Source organism: Armigeres subalbatus, chromosome 1, assembly GCF_024139115.2.
Source record: "Armigeres subalbatus isolate Guangzhou_Male chromosome 1, GZ_Asu_2, whole genome shotgun sequence".
Lineage (NCBI taxonomy): Eukaryota > Metazoa > Arthropoda > Insecta > Diptera > Culicidae > Armigeres > Armigeres subalbatus.
The window spans coordinates 236,531,013-236,551,817 of record NC_085139.1 but is presented as its reverse complement, the minus strand read 5'-3'; the positions used below and the strand labels follow the sequence as shown (position 1 = coordinate 236,551,817).

General features: G+C 40.1%; 1 protein-coding gene across 2 annotated transcripts; it reads right to left on the bottom strand.

The window, feature by feature from the left end:
* Positions 1-9: 9 nt before the first annotated feature.
* Positions 10-19,928, bottom strand: LOC134211914 (CLIP domain-containing serine protease B4-like). 2 transcript variants are annotated; one of them, XM_062689303.1, is made up of 4 exons: positions 19,814-19,928; positions 800-1,213; positions 454-741; positions 10-388 (listed from the first exon to the last, which is right to left on the bottom strand). In XM_062689303.1, exons 1-4 carry the CDS (start codon positions 19,896-19,898, stop codon positions 72-74), a joined length of 1,104 nt encoding a protein of 367 aa, XP_062545287.1. In that variant the 5' UTR covers positions 19,899-19,928; the 3' UTR covers positions 10-71. The 2 variants fall into 2 exon arrangements, with proteins under 2 accessions (XP_062545287.1, XP_062545297.1); XM_062689313.1 differs by having other exon boundaries at positions 800-1,210; positions 19,814-19,919.
* Between the last annotated feature and the right edge of the window lie 877 nt (positions 19,929-20,805).

The window sequence follows — 20,805 nt, the reverse complement described above, 5'->3', positions numbered from 1 at the left end:
TTCAAAACGTGAACTTGTTAACCTTATCGTTTATTTTACTCGAATGTGCTGCACGGTTTTACGCAACGTTATCACGAAGTCTCTATCATCTTTTTCACGATCCATTTGTAGTAGTGCTCTACTTTTGTGTACACTCCAGGCAGAAGCTGTCCACATTTTGTTGGACCAAAACTGATAACACCAATCACATAGTAGCGACCTTGTTCGCTAATTTCTTTCATCAATGGTCCTCCAGAGTCGCCATTGCAGGTGTCCTGCCCATGAGATCCTTCTGCACAGAAATGCCCTTCTGTTAAGGGGATACGATTTCGTGTAGCATAATTCGTTTTGCAATCTTCAAATTTAGAGCTGTGCAACTTAGTGTAGAGTTTAAACCGACTTGCTGAGGCTATAAAAAGATTTAAATTGGGTAATGAAGGAGAAGCTTAGAGGAACTCCCGGAAGATCGCTCACCATTTTCGGTCTTTCCCCATCCGGATGCGACTAATATACCGTCGAACAGGCGATTTACCTTCGCTACGCAACCCGGCTCAGGAAGACAAATCGGCACCACAAAATTGCTATATTGAGCATCGCCTGACAACCGAACTAGCGCTACATCGTTTGCTCTGTTGCTACTCTTGATTGAAAATCCTTCATGCGGTATGATTCGTTCCAGATCGAACTCCTGCACCGGTGGAGCACAGTTCCGTTCAATTCCACTGCCAGTACAGTCGAAATCCGATTCGACGTCCCATTCACCTGTAATATAAAGTGCACAGTTGTACGACCAATCTCTCAGGTCTTATGTTCGACTCACCTAATCTAACTTTGACCGCTTCCCATCCGAATCGCAGTCCCACGAAGCAGTGCGCCGCCGACAGCACGTACCGCTTGGTTATCAGCGCTCCTCCGCAATGGAAACCAAGCACACCCTTCGGTTTCCGATACTGAAACAGTGCCATCCACGGATACTCATCCAGGGCCGTCAAGTTTCCCTTGATGATACGATCGGTGAACTGTCTTCCACACTGAGCCTCGTTGATTTTCACCGGTCGACAGACCAGTCCTTTCCGATCGGTTGTATAGCCGCACAACCGCGCATATAGGAACTCGGTTTCCTGCGGAGTTCGCAGCGGTTTCTTCAGTATTGTGGCATATTCCGGGTAGTCTTTCAATGGCACGCATCGACCGACATGATCCCCGGCCTGACAGATGTCTCCTTCAGATGCTTCTGGAAATAGATTGCCGGTTAATGTTGTTGGGCAAATTAAAATAATCTAGGATTAGACCAGACAGTTTCTTCGAGCTTTCTCACAAGTTAATTGTTCATGGTTGACACAAAACTTAGAGTAATTTCGTGCAAACTTCTACGATGGTACCCAAGTAGTACACCCAGATGAATTTACCTTTAGTGAGATTTTGAACCTTCTTTAATTTCTTATATTTGAAATTTTATATCAATAAAATATGTCCATTGATTTTATTGGTAGTGCGCAATAAGAACGACTTGTTCGATTGACGTTTGAACACAAAGTGATTTGTTACAGCGCAGCTCGTTGATTGTTACAGCGCAGCTCGATTGGATAATGTTGGCCAAACTGCGACACTAAACCTCCCCACCATGCCGCCTCTTGTACCGCTGCCGACAGAGCCATGTACTCCGCCTCGCATGTTGACAATGAAACGGTGGGCTGTCGCTTACAGCCCCATGATACTGCTCCCCCTTGTAGCAAGAATACATAACCACTTGTTGATCTTCTGTCGTCGAGATCGGAAGCCCAATCTGCATCAGAATAGCCCACAAGCTTTGAGTCACCGGTGGCAGAATATTGTAATGAGATATCTTTTGTCCCTTTCAGGTAACGGAAAAGATGTTTCACAGCCTCCCAATGCTTTGGTCCAGCACAATTGTTGAAGCGGCTAAGGATGTTTACGGCGAAAAGAATATCTGGACGCGTACATTGTGCCAAATACATTAAGCATCCGACAGCTTCCTGGTACGGAATTATTTTCATCCGCTCAGCCTCCTCTACTGACTGCGGCGACAAATCTTTCGAAAGCTTTTCAGCAGTGTTCATTGGAGTGGAAACGGCTTTTGCTTCGTGCATGCCAAATCTTCGTAGGATGGAATCGATGTATGCTTCCTGGTCCAACGATATAGTACTTTCGTTATAGGTGATACGGATTCCCAAGCAACAGGTTGCAGAACCTAAATCCTTCATCTGAAATGTACTACGCAACTTGTCCTTTAATTCGTTCTTCAGAGCATCATTGTTGGAGAAAATTAGCACGTCATCAACGTATACCGCAACAAACAAAATCTTTCCATCTTTGATCCAGCAGTACAGGCACGGATCGTACTCAGATTGAACAAGTCCTAGTTTCTTTACGCGGAATCGAGTTTGATGTTCCAAACCCTACTAGACTGTTTAAGACCATAGAGTGCCTTGTTCAATCGACATACCAACTGTCTTCCTCCGGGTTTCACGAAACAAGGTGGTTGTTCCATAAAAATTTCCTCCTCCAGATCTCCTTGCAGGAATGCGGTGATTGCATCCATTTGGTCTACTTGAAGATTGTATTTTGCCGCAATTGCAAATAGGTAGCGTAGTGAACTGTGACGAACAACTGGGGAATACGTTTCGTCGTAATCCACCCCCTTTCGCTGCGAGTACCCTCTAATCACCAAGCGTGCCTTGTAGCGGTTAATGTTACCACTAGCATCGTGCTTCGTCTTATAGACCCATTTGCATTTGATGGCCGTTCTACCTTTCGGTAGCTCCGTCAATGTCCATGTTTCATTATTGATCAGCGCATCGTATTCTTCTCTCATGACCATCTTCCAGCGTTCGGAGTCGTTTCTGGAAAATGCCTCCTGGTGTGATACTGGATCGACATTGTTGCTCCTAGCATCGGCACGAGATTCGGATCCTGTCATTCCGCTGAATTCGCCCTGGTCAAGTGTGCTCGCGATCGGATTGTCGAGAATGGCATCTTGGGTGGTTCTCTGTGGAGGATTTATATGCGGCAGACCTTTTGTTGTTAATTTAAAGTCATCATACTTGCCTGGTAGCTTGTGCTCCCGACCACTGCGCCTCCACACCTGTGACCGAGGTGGAATTGAAGATAGTTGCGGTGGGAGCACGTTAGTCACAGTGATCACGGAATCGGTTGATAAGTTACTGTCACTGCTACTATCTTCATTTACATCAGTTGCTTCGCAGTCGGTGAAAAATTCGTCATCTTCCTCCGGCTCATCGTGCTGTGGTAGCGTTGGGGCTTCTTCCGGAGACAATGAAACGGTTTCTTCGATGTCTAGCTGCACTAGCATGCGACGTCGTGAAATGTCATGCAATACTTTTTCACCTTCTTGACTGGCTTCATCGATGAACGTTACTTCCCGGCTTTTTATGATATTTCTGGATTTAGTGTCATAGAGCCTGTACCCCTTGGTGTCTTCATCGAAACCAGTCAGGATACATTCACGGGATTTGGGATCCCACTTCCTTCGTTTTTGTTTTGGTACAAACGCCATTGCTTTGGTTCCAAAAATTCTTACATGGGACATATTCGGCTTTCTACCACACCAGGCCTCTTCAGGAGTAGTATTATGCCCTTGAGTTGGTGACCGATTTAACAAATATACCGCCGTCTAAACTGCTTCCTGAACTGAAAGCTTTTGGTAGCCCTGCTTCGAATAGCATGCACCGAGCACGCTCAACAATCGATCGGTTCGCTCGTTCAGCCATGCCATTCTGCTCCGGGGTGTAATCATTAGTTCTTTGATGCCGTATACCGTACTGTTTCAAATAATTTTCGAAATCACGGTTCACGTATTCCTTTCCGTTATCGGTTCGCAATATTTTGAGTTTTGAACCGGAATGCATCTCTGCCATCACGTGGAATTCTTTGAACGCCTTCAATACATTTTCCGCAGATTTTGTTTTTAGGAAATAAACCCACATGCGCCGAGATTTGTCGTCTACGAAAACTATGTAGTATCGACTACCTCCTAGGGAACTCACCTCCATTGGACCGCATACGTCGGAATGAACAACAGCGAGTTTTTCAGCAGCACGAGAGCCTTGCTTGTTAAATGGATGCCGACTCTGCTTTCCCATGGGACAGATTTTACAGTTGCCATGGTTACCACTGTTGATTTTCACGCCATCTACCATTCCAATGGCTAGTAGCCGAACGCTCTTGATGTTCAAGTGGCCCAATCTCCGATGCCAAACCTCCAAGCTTCCAGATGCCGAACAAGCTAACACGCTTCTCGAAACCTGTTTATGCTGTTCCAGTTTGAAGAGATTGTTATCATGGATACCTGTGGCAATAATATCGCCGTCCACATCGACCACTCTGCATCCGTCGTTCGTGAAAATCACAGTGTGCCCTGCCCATTCTTGACAATTTGGCTAACAGACAAAAGATTTGCACTGAGCTCCGGTAACAGTTGAACCTCCTTCACCGGAATTGCCTCGTTCTGACACTGTGGCTTGAGCATCGCTGAACCTGTTGCTTTCACCTTCATGCTTCCTCCGTTTGCTGCTACAACTGTGCCGGAAGAATGCTTGATGTTCTCCAGCAACGCTTGATTCCGCGTCATGTGTACGCTTGCGCCAGAATCAAAAAAACCATTCGTCGTCCGCAGAATTGAACGTGGAAAGAACTGTGCAGAATGCGTTGCTTTTTGATGTAGTTTTGCATTCTTTAGCGATGTGTCCATACTTATGGCATTTTCTGCACTTTGGACCTTTGGGGTGGTCAGATTTCTTCACTGGCTTACCATTGCGTTTTGCTTCTTTTGTAACCAGCGCCGAGTCCACAGATGGCACCTGGACTTCTTGAAGCAGCTTCGTCTTGATAGCATCTCCTGTAATTGGCGTACCTGAGTTCTCGAGGGCCATGATCATGGGACGATACTCGTCAGGAAGCCCAGCCAGTAATAACGTTCCAACCCACACGTCTGAAATCGCGAATCCAATACCGTCCAATTGATGTGCCGTCATCACGATTTGATTCACATAATCGGCCATGGACTCAGAATATTGTGGCCAAATTTCATAAAATTCGGTTGACAAAAAACCCCAGGCCAATAATAGAACAAAACCTGCCAAAGCCGTCTGTTCCCCATTTGAACAAAGATTCGCTTTTTTAGTTTTGTTTTTGTTGAAGCTTTTCGTTACTTGAGAGATCATCTGCTTCATCATGAGCAAGCTCTACTAGAGTTGACATAAACTGACCAAACGTGTAAAGGACGTTGAATTGTGTGCTTTTGTAAGCCGACCATTTGAGCTTATAGTTTACGGGCAACTTTCCAACCAAACCATACAGCAGTGATGGGTTGGTTAGATGAGCATTGTGCATGTTGCCCAGTATGCCAGTATTCTTTAGATGCTGTACCATCACCAGCACCACCAACACCATCAGTCAACACCACCAATCCAAATTCTATTACACCCTCCAGATCATTATTTTTCAATCTAGCTTTTTACGCTAGCAAAAAAAATCAAAAGGGGTAATTCAGCTGTGTACAGTTTTTATAAATATATCGAAGTAGTCTTTGAATACCTACTTATTTCCATAACTGTCAATACTTTGCCCATGTTTATGTTGCTGAATTCCGATTAAATAAGGGAACTGCTCCTTGAATTCATACCATGTACCCAAATCAATACCATTCGAAAACAAAGAATTGGTGCGCAAATTGTTTTACTTCTCATTTTTGTGATTTTTGTCAGCAGTGAGCACGTCGAATAACAACAAAACACGACACAAATTGAGCCTAAATTGCCTTTATGCGATTGTTATTGATATAGGAGCATGTTAATAATAATGGAACAGATACCCTATTTGCTTCAAAACTTTTCAAATTATTTTCTACCTTTTAGGTTTTTTTGCAAATAATTTTAAAATTTGTCATGAATTGGATATTGGAACATGCAGTATCTCAATTATAAGACTTTACTCATATAGTATCTGACATTTGCTTCCGTGGCTGGAACTGTTAACTTTTCGAAACAAACTGGCCTAAACCTGAATTACTATACTTATGGCTTTGGTATTTTAAGCGCTAGGAAACTCAAGCATTACCAAAATACTTAATACACCTGATGAAAGTTAGGACGGTTTCGAAATGGTTTTCAACGGGTAGTGTACCAAACGGTTGTCAGCCGCGGAGACGGTCTCGATGCCCCTGATCAAGAAACTTAGATAATGTTCACGAATTGCACACTAATCAAAATTGATCTTCTGGAGATACATACCGTGAGGGATCGAAATCCGTACAGTACCGAAATCCGTCCACCTTATGGTTTATGATTAAATTCAAAGGGTTTAGAAATTAATTATTTGCAATTTGTCATCTTATCATGTGTATATTTTTGGAGCAATGTTTTTCTACTTTGGTAATAGGAAGTAGGCCTTAAACTTTAATGACCAAATTCTTCACCTCCACTTAGGCATTAAACCAGGTTTAAACGTACCGCACCGTTTCAGAGTTAAGGTGATTATACAATCAAGCCATGTGGTGAATTTTGAATTCACCACACGGTTTTCTACTCCTATTATCAAAAGTTCAAATCTAGCGTAATAATTCTCGCACAATGCTGAAATTAAAGTCGATTGTTTAGCATAAGTAAGCAAACGATCTACGAATGATTCATCCCCGTGGGCAATGTGGTTCTCTCAATTCGTGCTCTTGAAAAATCACTATAAAAAGCACGTGGTTTCCAAGATGGCCGATTTCTGGCTTTGTTGTATAACCACCTTAGGCAAAGTTGAAAAAATTGGAAATTGACAAAAATTAAAAATGTTACGTAGCCCTAGAGATCCTACATTCAGAGATATGCGAAAGCGGCTTTTGTTGCGAAGACAGCCGGAGAAGTGAATAATATGTGGTTACATTACTAAGTGCACAGTGTATTGATGTTAAACAGTAGACTGGCCCAGATTACTATGGGGAGAAAAAAATGTTGTCGAATTCCACGGGGCACCCCCAGAATTGTGTCTTTGGGTGAGAAAATCAATCTCTGAAAATTTCGGCTCAATCGTTTGTTGCATAAGCTGGCGCATTTGATTTGAAGTTTGTATGGGGATTTAAGCCAAAATGTATAGGAAAACACACCTGCGTCACTCATTCGATCTGGAAATTGGTTCTGATTGCTCGATTGACCTCAGAATTGCAGAAACGGCAGTTGGTATGCTACAGAACAATTTCACAGAACATTGCATGATGATTAAATGAACTTTTATATCCAGGTTTTTACGCTAGCCATAAATCAACTATGGCAGTTCAATTTTGACACTAGCTGTGTACAATGATTATGGTTTAATTCTCGTTGCCTAGGAATCCTACAGAATTGTTAATGAAGCGAAAATTTTCACCTTGTTCATTTGAAGCGTATCGTAGCGAGTCGTCCATAGTTTATTATTCATATATTTTGATTATTTTTATTGTTTTAGGTCTTTAAATTCAAGATTACTATTTCACTGTTTCTGTTATCATAGAGTCATAAAATCTGCTATCGAGATCAAGAAATTGGGATCTCGGGCTCGGTTGCAGGTGGTTGCAGCTAATTTGTCCCCACATCTCCAGCTGAGGACGCTGTTGTTAGGTACAAAATGAGACAGTTCCAGAAAGACGAGGAATTATAATTCCGTTCAATTTTGATAAAGCACTTTGGACCTATTTAAGAACTTGTCCTATTCCCTTTGGATGACGACACCCTCGGAGGATTACACTTGAACTCTCTGTCCTGGTGGTTCTTCACATTAACAAATTTTGTATCACCAGTAGAAAAACCTTCGGCTGCGAAATTTGTATATCCCATTACGAAGGCCAAAATATGGTTGGATAGACAGCAGACTTAGAATTCCAGCAAATTCAATAGCGAGAATCCACTGGACAAATATAATTATATGACAAAATATAGCATTCGCAATGGATGATGACTGCGAAGGAATACACCGCTTGCAGGGATACCATTAACAATATCGGCTGGGATGAACTCGAGTGCTAATCACTCCGGATCGTCCTCTGTCGCTTTGTCTGGCTGAAGAGTCTTTTACTGGGAAAAAAGCTGCTGGAACAAAAATAAATGGGGCCTTGCCTGGACCTAGTCAAACCTTGTTTTCACTGGTTTTGACCATTTATGTGATTTTTGCTTGTTCGTCGATTATTCGTTTTACTAATTTTAGCCTAAAGACATAATTAGGGAATCTAACTTGGAATCAAATCTATTACAATTCTTATATGTATTGCATACACTCAAAAGTTTATCATCTTATGCATAAGTTCTCAAGTTGTAACAACCGTCAGGGGATCGCGAGCTGTTATTATGGTCACAAAGAAACAAATTTTGGTTCTTGCTTAAGTTTCTATATTATCGTTCGAATTCAGAATTTCGTTATATATTACTCAAATCGGATATTTGTGATGTTGTTGACTTGTTGACTCACGGCGATCACGTGACATATCCCCAGATTTAAACTCTGTCGGTAAAACACTCTTGTCCAATTCGGCTACGGTACCTACTCCTCACTATGGGGGATCCCCATACAAGCGAGCGGTCAAAAATAAAATTGGACTTTTAAAGTGATTTTCCACTTAGTTTTAGCTGTGTATGGTCGAAATAGCATGAATATACAATTTCCAACCCCCCCCCCCTTTGGGGATCGTCTATGAATTACGTAATTATTTTTTTCATAGGTTCGATTAACGTGACAAAGCAAACCTATTTGGGAAGTTGAAATTTCGTGCGTTTTCTTAAGGAGAAGGAAGGGGGCTGTACAAAAACTAAGTTCAGCAATTTATGGACATTATGGCGGCGATCATGTTAAATGACATTAATTTCATGACATTCCGTGATATTTTTTGTTCTCACTCTCATGCCTCACAATTTGTATTTAGAACAATTTGTTTGACAAAGTACTAGGATCTGAAGGATCATAAAGCATTAAATGTTAATCAAATAATCAGAATTGAAAATAACTTTTGAAAAAGGGTATTAGCAAATTAGAAATCGCAATCCCATGACATTTTACGTGTACAAGTTATTCAAAAAATGAGATTAATATATTCTCAAAAATGTGGACATTCATTGTGGAATGTAAGAATGCTCCATTCTTCCGAAAAGCAAAATTCTTTTAATTTAAATAACAACACTATTTGAATTACTTTTGATTTGTTTTCATGATTTCTACAAGTTATATACAGCATCATTCTTTTTCTGTGTCAAGGTTTAAGTCTTCAATGATATTTTCTTCAATTCCATCAACGATGGAAGATGAGATAAATTCATCTAAAGTATTAGAAGATAAAGAACTTTTGAAAATCTTCAAATATTACAAAATTACGCATGGCATAAGAATAACTAAGTGAAAATTTTTTCCAACGTCTCCTCGTTATCCAAATCGAGCTTAAAATGGATCTGATTCATGTAAGGCACGAAGGAAAATGTCAACATTTGCCTCTCTAGATCTTTTTCTTGCATTGTGAGTTCTAAATTTCTTCAACTGTTTATATTGACTTTCCGCTGGTTGTTCAGCCAGTGAACCTCAAAGTGTAGATGAGTGAATAAATATTTCCCTACCATTAGCCAGACATTCATGAACACTAGCAGGAATTTCATACGCTCCGTTCTAACTAAGATATTGTTCGTCTTTACTTTTGCAATAAACATGTCGGGAATTATTGATTCCAGGAGATTTATAAATATTTACATATTATGAAATCTCATATTTAGTTCTCCATCAGTAGCTAATGAATAGCTCAGAAAATTAGGTTTAGAGAATGACTCAAACCACTCAAGCCCCAAACGCATTTCAGCGGAATGGCGACGGAAATGGTAAAATTTGACAGGAAATATATGAGCGAACTGTTAAATCCTTCCGTTACCGTTGTGCTGCATTGCATTGGGGGTTTTATTCATTTACTCCTTTGAAAAGTTAATTAAATGAGCTCAAATGGTTATAAATAAAGTCGAAGTTATTACCAATAAATGTATTTTGACCATACCCTTTGAGCGCATAGTTCAGTCTGACCCATTTTCAATAGGAAACGATGGGACTAGATTTCCCGTCGAATGAAACTTGTTGCGAGAAAATCGGACACAAATAAGTGTCTAAATGGCGATTGCGTTCTTTTGCGCACATACATACAGACGCGCATGCACACACATACAGACATCACCTCAATTCTTCGCGCTGAGTTAGTTGATATATACCACTAGGGGTCTCCGGGCCTTCTATCAAACATTCGTTTTTGGAATGAGCATTAACCTTGGAGTACGAGAGAGGCAAAACACGGTAAAAAACAAATGAAAAAAAATCAGAGTGACTTAACTCTGTTAATTGCAAATACTGGCAAGAAATTCTTTCAGGACATTTTAGTCGAAGCTTTGTCCTTGATGTGTATCATAAAAGAACCCGGGGATTCCTGAGGAAAAAAGTTCTTCACTATCAAAGTTGAAAATAGCGTCGTTTTGGAAAAAATATTGCTTCCGCATTTTTTCAATTTTTTCACAGTGTAACCATTAGTTTTTGCACACCATTTAAAAGCTTATACAATAACCTTTGTAATGATGTATTAACATTGAAGAAAAAACATTTAAAAAATATTTCAATAAATAGTTGAAAATAAAATATTTTTTCAGAAAATTTGCTAACTTTTTTACCCATTTCTGACTTTGCCACCTTATATCTTTGGAACTAGTGCACCTAGAGACTTCAAATTCAGAATTTCTCTTAATTAGAGTATTGACAATGGAGAGAAAATATTTTAAAATAATTCGGAAGACATGACATTTTCGATTAATGACCGCCCGAAATCCTATCCTGTTCGGTAGAGTACCTGTACCTACTCCTACAACGAGATCAACTCACTCATAGCGGACGGTGCATCCGAGGGAAATGAGATAGGCTTTCCCAAGCCGGATAATTCCTAAAGAGGCGGCACATTCCACAAAAAACTACAAAACCCGCATAAGATATGACATATTTTTCAGTATTTTTAGCTAGGAAAAAATGTCCATTTTCCTTGGGTACATCTCACCTGCAATATTGAATATGGTTTGATTTAATAATGGTACCAAATACATCTAGATACACCATATCATTTGAATTTAAAAGCCTACACAAAAGGGAATAGATGTTTTAATAATGTAAATATTAATTTCAGAAATTTTGACATTTGAAAATGTTTCAATGACTACTAGAACGCAGCTATAAAGGTTGTACACAGCATGTGTCAAAATTGAATCCCCATAGTTGATCCGAAGCTATAATAAAAAGCTGGATAATTTTCGGCTGATTTATTAGGAGCTGATTTGTGTATTTTTGGGTTTTTTGATCGAATCGCATCAGCCGAAACCTATATAAAAGTTCATTTAATCATCATACAATGTTCTGTGAAATTTTTCTGTAGCATACCAACTGCCGTTTTTGCAATTCTGAGGTCAATCGAGCAATCAGAACCAATTTCCAGATCGAATGAGTGACGGAGGTGAATTTTCCTATACATTTTGGCTGAAATCGCCATACAAACTTCAAATCAAATGCGCCAGCTTATGCAACAAGCGATTGAGCTGAAATTTTCAGACATTGATTTTCTCACCCAAAGACACAATCCTGGGGGGTGCCCCGTGGAATTAGATAACTTTTTGTTTCCTGGGCCAGTCTATTAAACAGTGTCCCATCTAATGTAAAAATTATGTTAATGACAATAAATTTATGTGTTCAAATACCAAAAGCTCCAATCCTAGCATATATGTTTATAGTTGTTTAGTGTACGAAGAACGGCGGAACACATTTTCCGTTGAAAAAGACCCAATAAACGGGCCGAAACATCGGGCAATGCGAATATAAACACGTTTGAATATATCAGACTGAAAACGACGAAATATATTCAATTAAGATATCGTGTCATTAAATAGGTGTACGTATTGGGATAACATCCGTACACTGTGGAAGGATTTCGATTCAAGAGGAGTTCATTTTATTCGTACTTTTAAAGAACCTCGCATTATAAACAGTTGGTGAATGTGCCACATCAGAAAAAAATAATGTACAGTAGACGTTCGATAACCGCAAGTCATTTAACTGCAATGCTTTTTAACTGCAATTCGATAGTTGCAACAGTTTTGCAGTTATCGAACCGTTAAACTTCAAACTGATGTCAGACTCAATGACAGCTGCATTGCGCTGCACATTTGGACGCACTTTGCATCTGACGTCGATTGACAACCGTTTGACGTCGAGAATGCATTGCAGTTATCGAACGGCATTCGTTAACTGAAAAGTAAACATTTTGCAGTTATCGAACGGCTACTGTACTGCAGTCAATGTTGCACAGATCATGTCGAAAAAAAGTCGTTGTGTTTTTTCTTTCCTCGTACTATAAGATTACTTCTTTATCTATATTTAGAAGAAAGGTCGAGAAGATGGAAAAGGAAAAGGAAGTATGAAGAAGGGTTAGAAGAAAGGAAGAAGCAGGAAGGAATTATGAAGAAGGAATCAATAATTAGGAAGATGGTAGAATGGAGAAGGAAGAACTAAGACGAGAGAAGGAAGAAAAAATAAGTAAGATAAAAGAACAAGGAATGCAGACGTAAGAAGGGAGAAGGAAGAAGAGAAAAGGGATAAGAAAATGAAAAAAAAAATGAAAATGAAGAAAGAAAAATTCCAAAGATAAAAGGTATATGGAAGAAGAAAGGAGGAATAAGAAAAAAGGAAAAAGGAAGGAGGAAGATGAAAGGAGAAGAAGAAGAAAGAAGGAAGAAGAAGAAAGAAGGAAGAAGAAATAGGGAAGATGGATAAAGAAAAAACGAAAAAGGAAAAGGTAAAATGAATTTAAAAAACCAAAAAACTAACTTTTCACTACCAATTGGCGATTCTCACTTTTCATTTCCTACACCTCGCTCGACCTAATGATCAATCGTCTCAATTACCATTCCGCCTTACAATCATTCGACCTAATGACCATGGGGCATAATGGTAGAGCATCTCCTCTGCGATCTCAGAACTGTTTTAGACGGGGAAGGATCATTTGGCCGTAAGGGTCAATTGGCCGAAAGGGTTATTTGGTCGAAAGGGTCATTTGGCCGAAAGGGTCATTTGGCCATCTAACTTCTCACTCCTCATTTATCGCTTTTCAATGTAAAAAGCGAGTAGTGCGAAGTGGGTAGTGTAACGTCTCACTACTCGTTTCGCGCTTCTCACTTTTCACAGTGAGGAGAAAAAATAAAGTGTGAGAAGTGAGACGTCTTTCTTCTCATTTCTCACTTTTCAAAAAGACCTATTCGGCCAAACTACCCTTTCGGCCAAATGACCCTTTCAATCCATTCCGGTCAAATGACCCTTACGGCCAAACGACCCAAACGGCATAATGACCCTTTCGGCCAAACGACCCTAACGGTCAAATGACCCTTTCGGCCAAAGACCCTTTCAGCCAAACAACCCTTCCAGCCAAATGACCCTTTCGGCCGAATGATCCTTCCGGCCAAACGACCCTTTCGGCCAAATGACCCTTTTGGCCAAACGACCCTTTTGGCCAAATAACCCGTTCGGGCAGATGGGTCTTGACCTAGTGGCCAAAGACCCTTTCAGCCAAACAACCCTTCCAGCCAAATGACCCTTTCGGCCGAATGACACTTCCGGCCAAACGATCCTTTCGGCCAAATGACCCTTTTGACCAAATGACCCTTTCGGCCAAACGACTCTTTCGGTCAAACGACCCTTTCGGCCAAATGACCACTTATCCACTTAACAACATCAAATTTGACGTGCTACATGTCAAATATTTCTCGAGAGCATGAAACGAAGAGACCCATTTCATAGGACAAACGTCGGTTATAATAATTGTTTTGATTTGTGTTTGCGTTCTTTAAACCGTGTTCGTTATTATGTCGATTTTTATCTGCACAGAAAAAATAAAGAACCCAACAAAAAAATTAAAGAACTCAACTTTGAGTACGAAGTTCACATTTTTAACTCAGGTAGTATTTTTAAGTAGGTAGTTTTCTCACTCTCTCCTTTGAATGTTATTATAAACAAAGAGAACTGCATCGACTCAACGTGTGCTGTTCCGTGGAAGAAGCCAAATTTAAGTTATTTTCTCCTAGTCCCGGGTGAGTGATAATAACATACATAAATTTGAGTTGGTGGAACTTCATAGTGGGTGAAAATTCAACACGGGAGTAAAGGTAAAGTACTCACCGGATTTTTTGGCATTTTACTTATTTTTGGCTTCTTCCACGCAAGGGCGGGTTTGAGTGAAAGGAACCGTAAAGTGAGTTGTTTAGCGGTTCCGGATGTCCAAAAATGCGTTTCATGTAAAGTGACCAAATTTCCCGAACTATGCGGGACAGTCCCGGACTCTGACTACTACCCTGACCTCTGACTACTATCCCGCATCACGTCCTGACGTCCTGAAAAATGTGCCGCATTCCTTAATAAATCTGTAAAGTCTGGAGAACATATGGAATCCGTAGGAAATGGAATGTCTTGAAAATCTATATATCTATAATCTATAATCCAAATAATCAGAAGAGAGAACTTGGGCAGTGTATACTTTTATTACTTTTAACATAAGTAAATTAACATGGTCAATTTTTGTAAATATTAATGAATCTAGGTATTTTGTAGAAGCCACAAAAGTAGAGTTGATTTGTTCAAATCTGAAAGGCAAAAATCCTAAAAATCTCAAGCATTCTAAAGATCAAATATATGTGAAATCTGAAGCATCGTTGAATCTGCAAATATCTAAAAATCAACAAAAAAAAAATAGGAGAGTACCTAATACATCCGAAAATAGAAAAAGACTACTAGGGCATTCAAATGCGTACATTTAAGAAAATACGTGTCTCTGAAAGTTTTTAGAAAATACGAATCAAATGCAATAAAAGATTCTTCGTAAAAACAGGTGCATTTTTAAAGGGTTCCTATTTTAAAATGGTTTCGCTTTTATGCATTTTAAACTACATAAAACATGATTAAATAATTGATAAACTTATTACCTACTGAATCGAAATCCACCCACCGTGGACGGATTTTAAATCATAGATCCAAAATCCGAACAGCTATTTTTGAACTAAATATTTGAATTAATGAAGATCAATTGACTAAATTACCACTGTGAATAATTAAATACGCACCTTGCGTAGAGATCCCTTTGATTTATATCTTGATCTTATTTAGTTCACTGCAATTTGTAATTAAAATACAGTCACTTTTTGAACAGTTATGATGAACACGCAAACAAAAGGCACCTGGAAGTCCGCGTTTACGGGGTGGCGATTTTTTTCTTCTTATTTTTGTTATTTTAATTCCAAAGCCTACTTTCTATTTCAATGATCAAAAGGCTTACTGTCAAGTATATGAACAGGATGAGATAAGTGCTATAAGGATTTCGGTCCCTCACGTATTTCACTGTCTCCACGTAATGATTATTCGGACTGAACACTTCCCGAGCAGGAGCGACGACCTCGATAACATAAATTGGTATGAACTAGTCTTGTAGAAGGGGTAAAATACCAAAAAATAATACCTTAAACTTATATGCAGAAAACTTGAGGTATAACATGCTTAGGTATTTCAATACCAAACGAATAATGATTTTGTTTTGCATTTGGTATTGAAATAGGATTCTTATAAAAAGTGTGATATGTATGAAGTATCGTGAATATTATTTTTTGGTATGACTCCTTCAGTATTTTACCTCTTATGCAAGGCGAGTTCATAACAGAGCAAAGTATCAATAACAGAATTAGGCATTATTGAGCCAATTTCTCCTGCTCGGGTTACATAAGACAACGGATAAAACTCAGTAGACCAGTGAAGAATATTTTGATTGTCTAGCGACTACCGGTTTGTTTCATATTCCGAACACTTAAGCACATTTTCACATCGGAAATCTTTACAAAACATGAATTAACATATTTTTATAGATCAATTGTTTCTATCAGGTAGCGCAAGAATAGAACTTTCATATAAGCACTTGATAATCATATTTTATTGATTGTAACTATCAATACTGAATGATTTCATTCTGCCAAACTTTGTCTCAGATTACTTACTTACTTACTTACTTACTTACTTACTTACTTACTTACTTACTTACTTACTTGCCTTGCCTTGCTTACTTGCCTTGCCTTGCCTTGCCTTACTTGCTTGCCTTGCCTTGCCTTGCTTGCCTTGCTTGCTTGCCTTGCCTTGCCTTGCCTTGCCTTGCCTTGCTTGCCTTGCCTTGCTTGCACTTGCCTGCCTTGCCTTGCCTTGCCTTGCTGCCTTGCCTTGCTTGCCTTGCACTTGCCTTGCTTGCCTTGCTTGCCTTGCCCTTGCTTGCTTGCTTGCCTTGCCTTGCTTACTTGCCTTGCCCTTGCCTTGCCTTGCTTGCCACTTGCCTTGCCTTGCTGCCTTGCCCTTGCCTTGCCTTGCCTTGCCTTGCCTTGCTTGCCTTGCCTTGCCTTGCCTTGCCTTGCCTTGCTTGCCTTGCCTTGCCTTGCACCCTTGCCTTGCCTTGCCTTGCTTGCCTGCCTTGCCTTGCTTGCCTTGCACTGCCTTGCCTTGCCTTGCTTGCCTTGCCACTTGCCTTGCCTTGCCTTGCCTTGCCTTGCCCTTGCCTTGCCTTGCCTGCCTTGCACCTGCCTTACTTGCCTGCCCTTGCCTTGCCTTGCTTGCTTGCTTGCCTTGCACCTTGCTTGCCTTGCCTTGCCTGCCTTGCTGCCTTGCCTTGCTTGCCTTGCCTTGCTTGCCTTGCCTTGCCTTGCCTTGCCTTACTTGCCTTGCCTTGCTTGCCTTGCTTGCCTTGCCTTGCTTGCCTTGCCTTGCCTTGCTTGCCTTGCTTGCTTGCTTACTTGCTTGCCTTGCACTTGCTTGCACTTGCTTGCTGACTTGCTTGCCTTGCACTTGCCTTGCCTCAGTTTCAACCGAAGGAATCTGTTGATAAACACCTGCAGCCGTTGAGTGTTCTCAACTGATACACAGCATGTTTCGCTGGCGCATCACAGCAAAGATTTCACGTTAGACATGAAAATTCGTATTTTGCAAATGCAGCCTTTGTCTTCTTGTACCGTGCGCCTATGTCGATCATGGTACCGCAGTCTGACGCCATTTGGCTACCAGTATGTTGGATACTCTCAACATTATTCAGTGATACTGTGAAACTCGAAAGGGATTACCATGTTTACATCCAACGACTTGGTTTTGTTGACGTGGATGACTAAACCTGCGCTCGGCAAGGTCTTTGAGCTTACTCTGCATATCAGAGCGCCGATGAGCGAGGAGTGCAACTTCATCAGCCAATTCGAAGTCGTTTAGATGCTCCATGGTTATAGGCTGCCATAGCAGCCCGCGGTTTAATTCACGGCCAATCGCACCTACCAGAATCTCGGCGATTAAGATGAGGAACAGTAAAGGTGATATAATGCATCCTTGTCTCACATTAGCTACGTCTCTACACGAGAAGGCCTCGTACTGCGCCTCGCGGAGGCCGATGATTTTCTCAAGAACCAATGAATACCAAATAAAGGGACTCTTGGCATTCGTTGACGAAGGATTCGAAGGATCTTCCGGCACGGAATCCGGCCTTACTGCCGCCGGAGAGTCACATCGATCTTCTCCTGAATCCAGGATAGGATAACTTTGCACAGATCTTTGAGAACGGTACACAGCAACATAATGCCCCGTCAGTTATTGCGCGCAGTCAGGTCACCCTTATTGGACACCTTCAATAAGATACCTTACATCCAGTGGGCCGGGGAAGTTGCGGTGTCCCAAACATTACGAAATAAAGTTGAGCGGATGTCATGGGGTCAGCTTTGGGCATATCGGCTGATATGCGATCGACCCCTGGGGCTTTATTCGATTTCATGCTTTGGGTGACTGTTTGAATCTCTAGCAGTGATGGAGCTTCGGTATTGACGCGTGTTATACGTCGGATCCTAGGCAGATCCCACCAAGCTGGTGGTGTCCTAGCTGGTACTTGAAAAAGCTGTTCGAAGTGCTCGAACCAGCGTTTCACCTGGTCAATTGGGTCGGTCAATAGCTAATCATTCGCGTCTTTCACAGGCATCGTTGCATTCATCTTCGCCCCGCTTAAGCATCGTGAGATATCGTAGAGGAGGCGAATGTCTCCGATTGCTGCGACTATCTCTCCTTCGTCGAACTGAGAGTCCGCTCACGCTCGCTCGTCCCGTCGACATGAGCGTTTAACGTCCTCCTTCAGCTCCGAGTATCGTTGACGGGCTAAGACTTTGGCTCCTCTGGTTTTGTTAGCTCTATCGCGCCTTTGTCGAATGCTGAACACGCATAGCAAAAAATGTCTTAAATTTGTAACACTTTAACTCAAATTCCGAACATTACTTTAAATGCACTAAAACGAAAAATTTCAACGTTATCTAATTGTTGTACAATTCTAATATCCTTAATCTGTAAACCTGCCGTAAAAAATGTTCATTTATACAATAATACCGAAATATTTAAGATAAATTTCCAAGTATCGAGTGATTGGAATATGAGTTTGTTTGGGATTTGAGTCAAAACGGTACCTCATAATACATAACATACTAAACATACTGCACAATACGCTCAAACAACTGGTCTGATGAGCCAACGTTACATTCTAGACTAACATTGCCTCCGGTGACCCATACAATGCATAAGGGATTCGCACAACAAAAATCTGGTCACTTTGTATAAATGTTAAAATTGGAGAATTTGAATAATTTAGTGGAAATCAAGCTGTGCATATATTATGCAGCAAATACAAATACTACACAAATCAAAGCTTTAACGCGGCAAACATGTTAACCATTATATTAGGTATATATTATCAGAGCGATAGTGAATAAAACTTCAAATGAATGATTAAATTTGATTGAAGATTATGATTAATGGTTGATTGATTGATGACAATGATTAATGATTATGATTTATAAATAAAATGTTTTGAGTATGATTAACAATTAGCGAGTATGATTAATGATTAAATATTGACACAATATGTGTATGATTAATGATTAACGATCAACATGATTAATGATTAATGCTTATGAATAATCAAATTTAATGATTTGCATAGTGATCAATAATCAATTAATCTTACCTATTGAGAAAACTAAATATATTTCACAAAACGAAAAATTTCTAGAGTTCAGATCCAGCAATTTTTTAAAGGTGTATTAATTATAAACCTATGATTAAAGATCAATGATAAACACGTTTAGTATTGTGATTAAGATTAATGATTAAAGATTAAACGCAAAATAATGAAAATAATGAATAATAATTATTCAGATTTATTAAATTAAAAATGAATCTATGATTAACGATCATTAAATCATATCTTTGAGTGATTATGATTGACGAATAATGATTAAATAACCCATTATTCATTAACCATGAATAAATCTATGAATAATTAATTATTAATACTCTGTATATTATTAGTGATGTCAAATCGCTGCTGGAGCCGATTGTGGCAAATGGCATATGTAATGCCATTGAACTTTAGGCATTTTTTCAAAGTGAGATGATAATGTACTAATAGTCAATATGTAAAATGAAAGCGTTTACTGGTAGCAATTGAATACACACATGATATATATTATTATATACCAACCCAGTTCTCAATTGAGTACAACACCTAAACAAAATTGAGTACAACAGCTCAACCACAAATTTCATTGAGATTTCACTACACACTTGTTAAGGTTTAGAAGATAACTAACGCTTTTGTTCTAGTTATTTGTTTTCCATTGGAACACATATTTTCTGTATTCCTAAAAAATGCACACATTTCTAGCAAATACAGTCTTTGATATGAATTTACCTTTATCAGAATTAATTCTGCTAGCAGTTTGACTTTGTACAAGAACTACACAAGCCAGCAACGCAATCACAACCGATCGCAGCATTTTCGGGTGAAATTTAGGAACGAACTGACACTCATTCTCGCATACCGATGACCATGGATGATCGCCTTATCAAGACAGTCGTGTAAATCACCGGACTTCAATAATGCCATGGCAGCGGTTGCTGGTAGATTTGATTAGGATGGATGCATGAGCAAATATAAATTCACATGAGGCACAAAACGGTTACTGTACGGTTGTTCATTGAATAACGCTGAAAAGGCTTTCAATAGTGAACTTGTGAATTATCTCATTCCTCTGAACGAGGAACGCAGTGAATATCGATACGTCCTGAATAAGTACCTTAAGTGCAAACTAAGAAAATTGCCTGGAAGTTGTGTTGTGGTACTAGCACCGATTTATATTCTCAACTCATTGCCATAAATCTAGAACAAGTCCAAAGTCTAACGCGTATCCCATTTCAGATGACGTCAAAACTCCAAATAGCAGGCGCTGATTGATTGGGATACATGTCACACTGAATTCCTCAATTTGTCAGTGCCATGCTGCATTTCAGCCCCACAGGCTACAACGAATGACTGGCCGCATGACGCAAACTACTACCAATTTGTCATTTAATTATCGTCGTCGTACCCCCTCCCCACCCCAACCGTCTTTCAATCTCATATTCCCGTACTGCTCCAGCCGAAAACGTACTTCATTTTCTCTTGTATACAGCAGCGTCCACATTTTCCAAGCGGTTAAGTACAGCAATGCCACCGGAATCATCTTGCAAGTGACAATCAATTAAGCTGCTTCGAGTGCAACAGTCCGTCTCGCCATGCTTGTCTTGCCATATCTGGTTTAGGAATTTCCGCTCATCGCAGCAGAGCGTCTTCGCGTACAGAGCAGCGGCAACAGCAGCTCAGATTGAAACATGAGCTCGATTGCGGATCTAATTGCTGCAGTG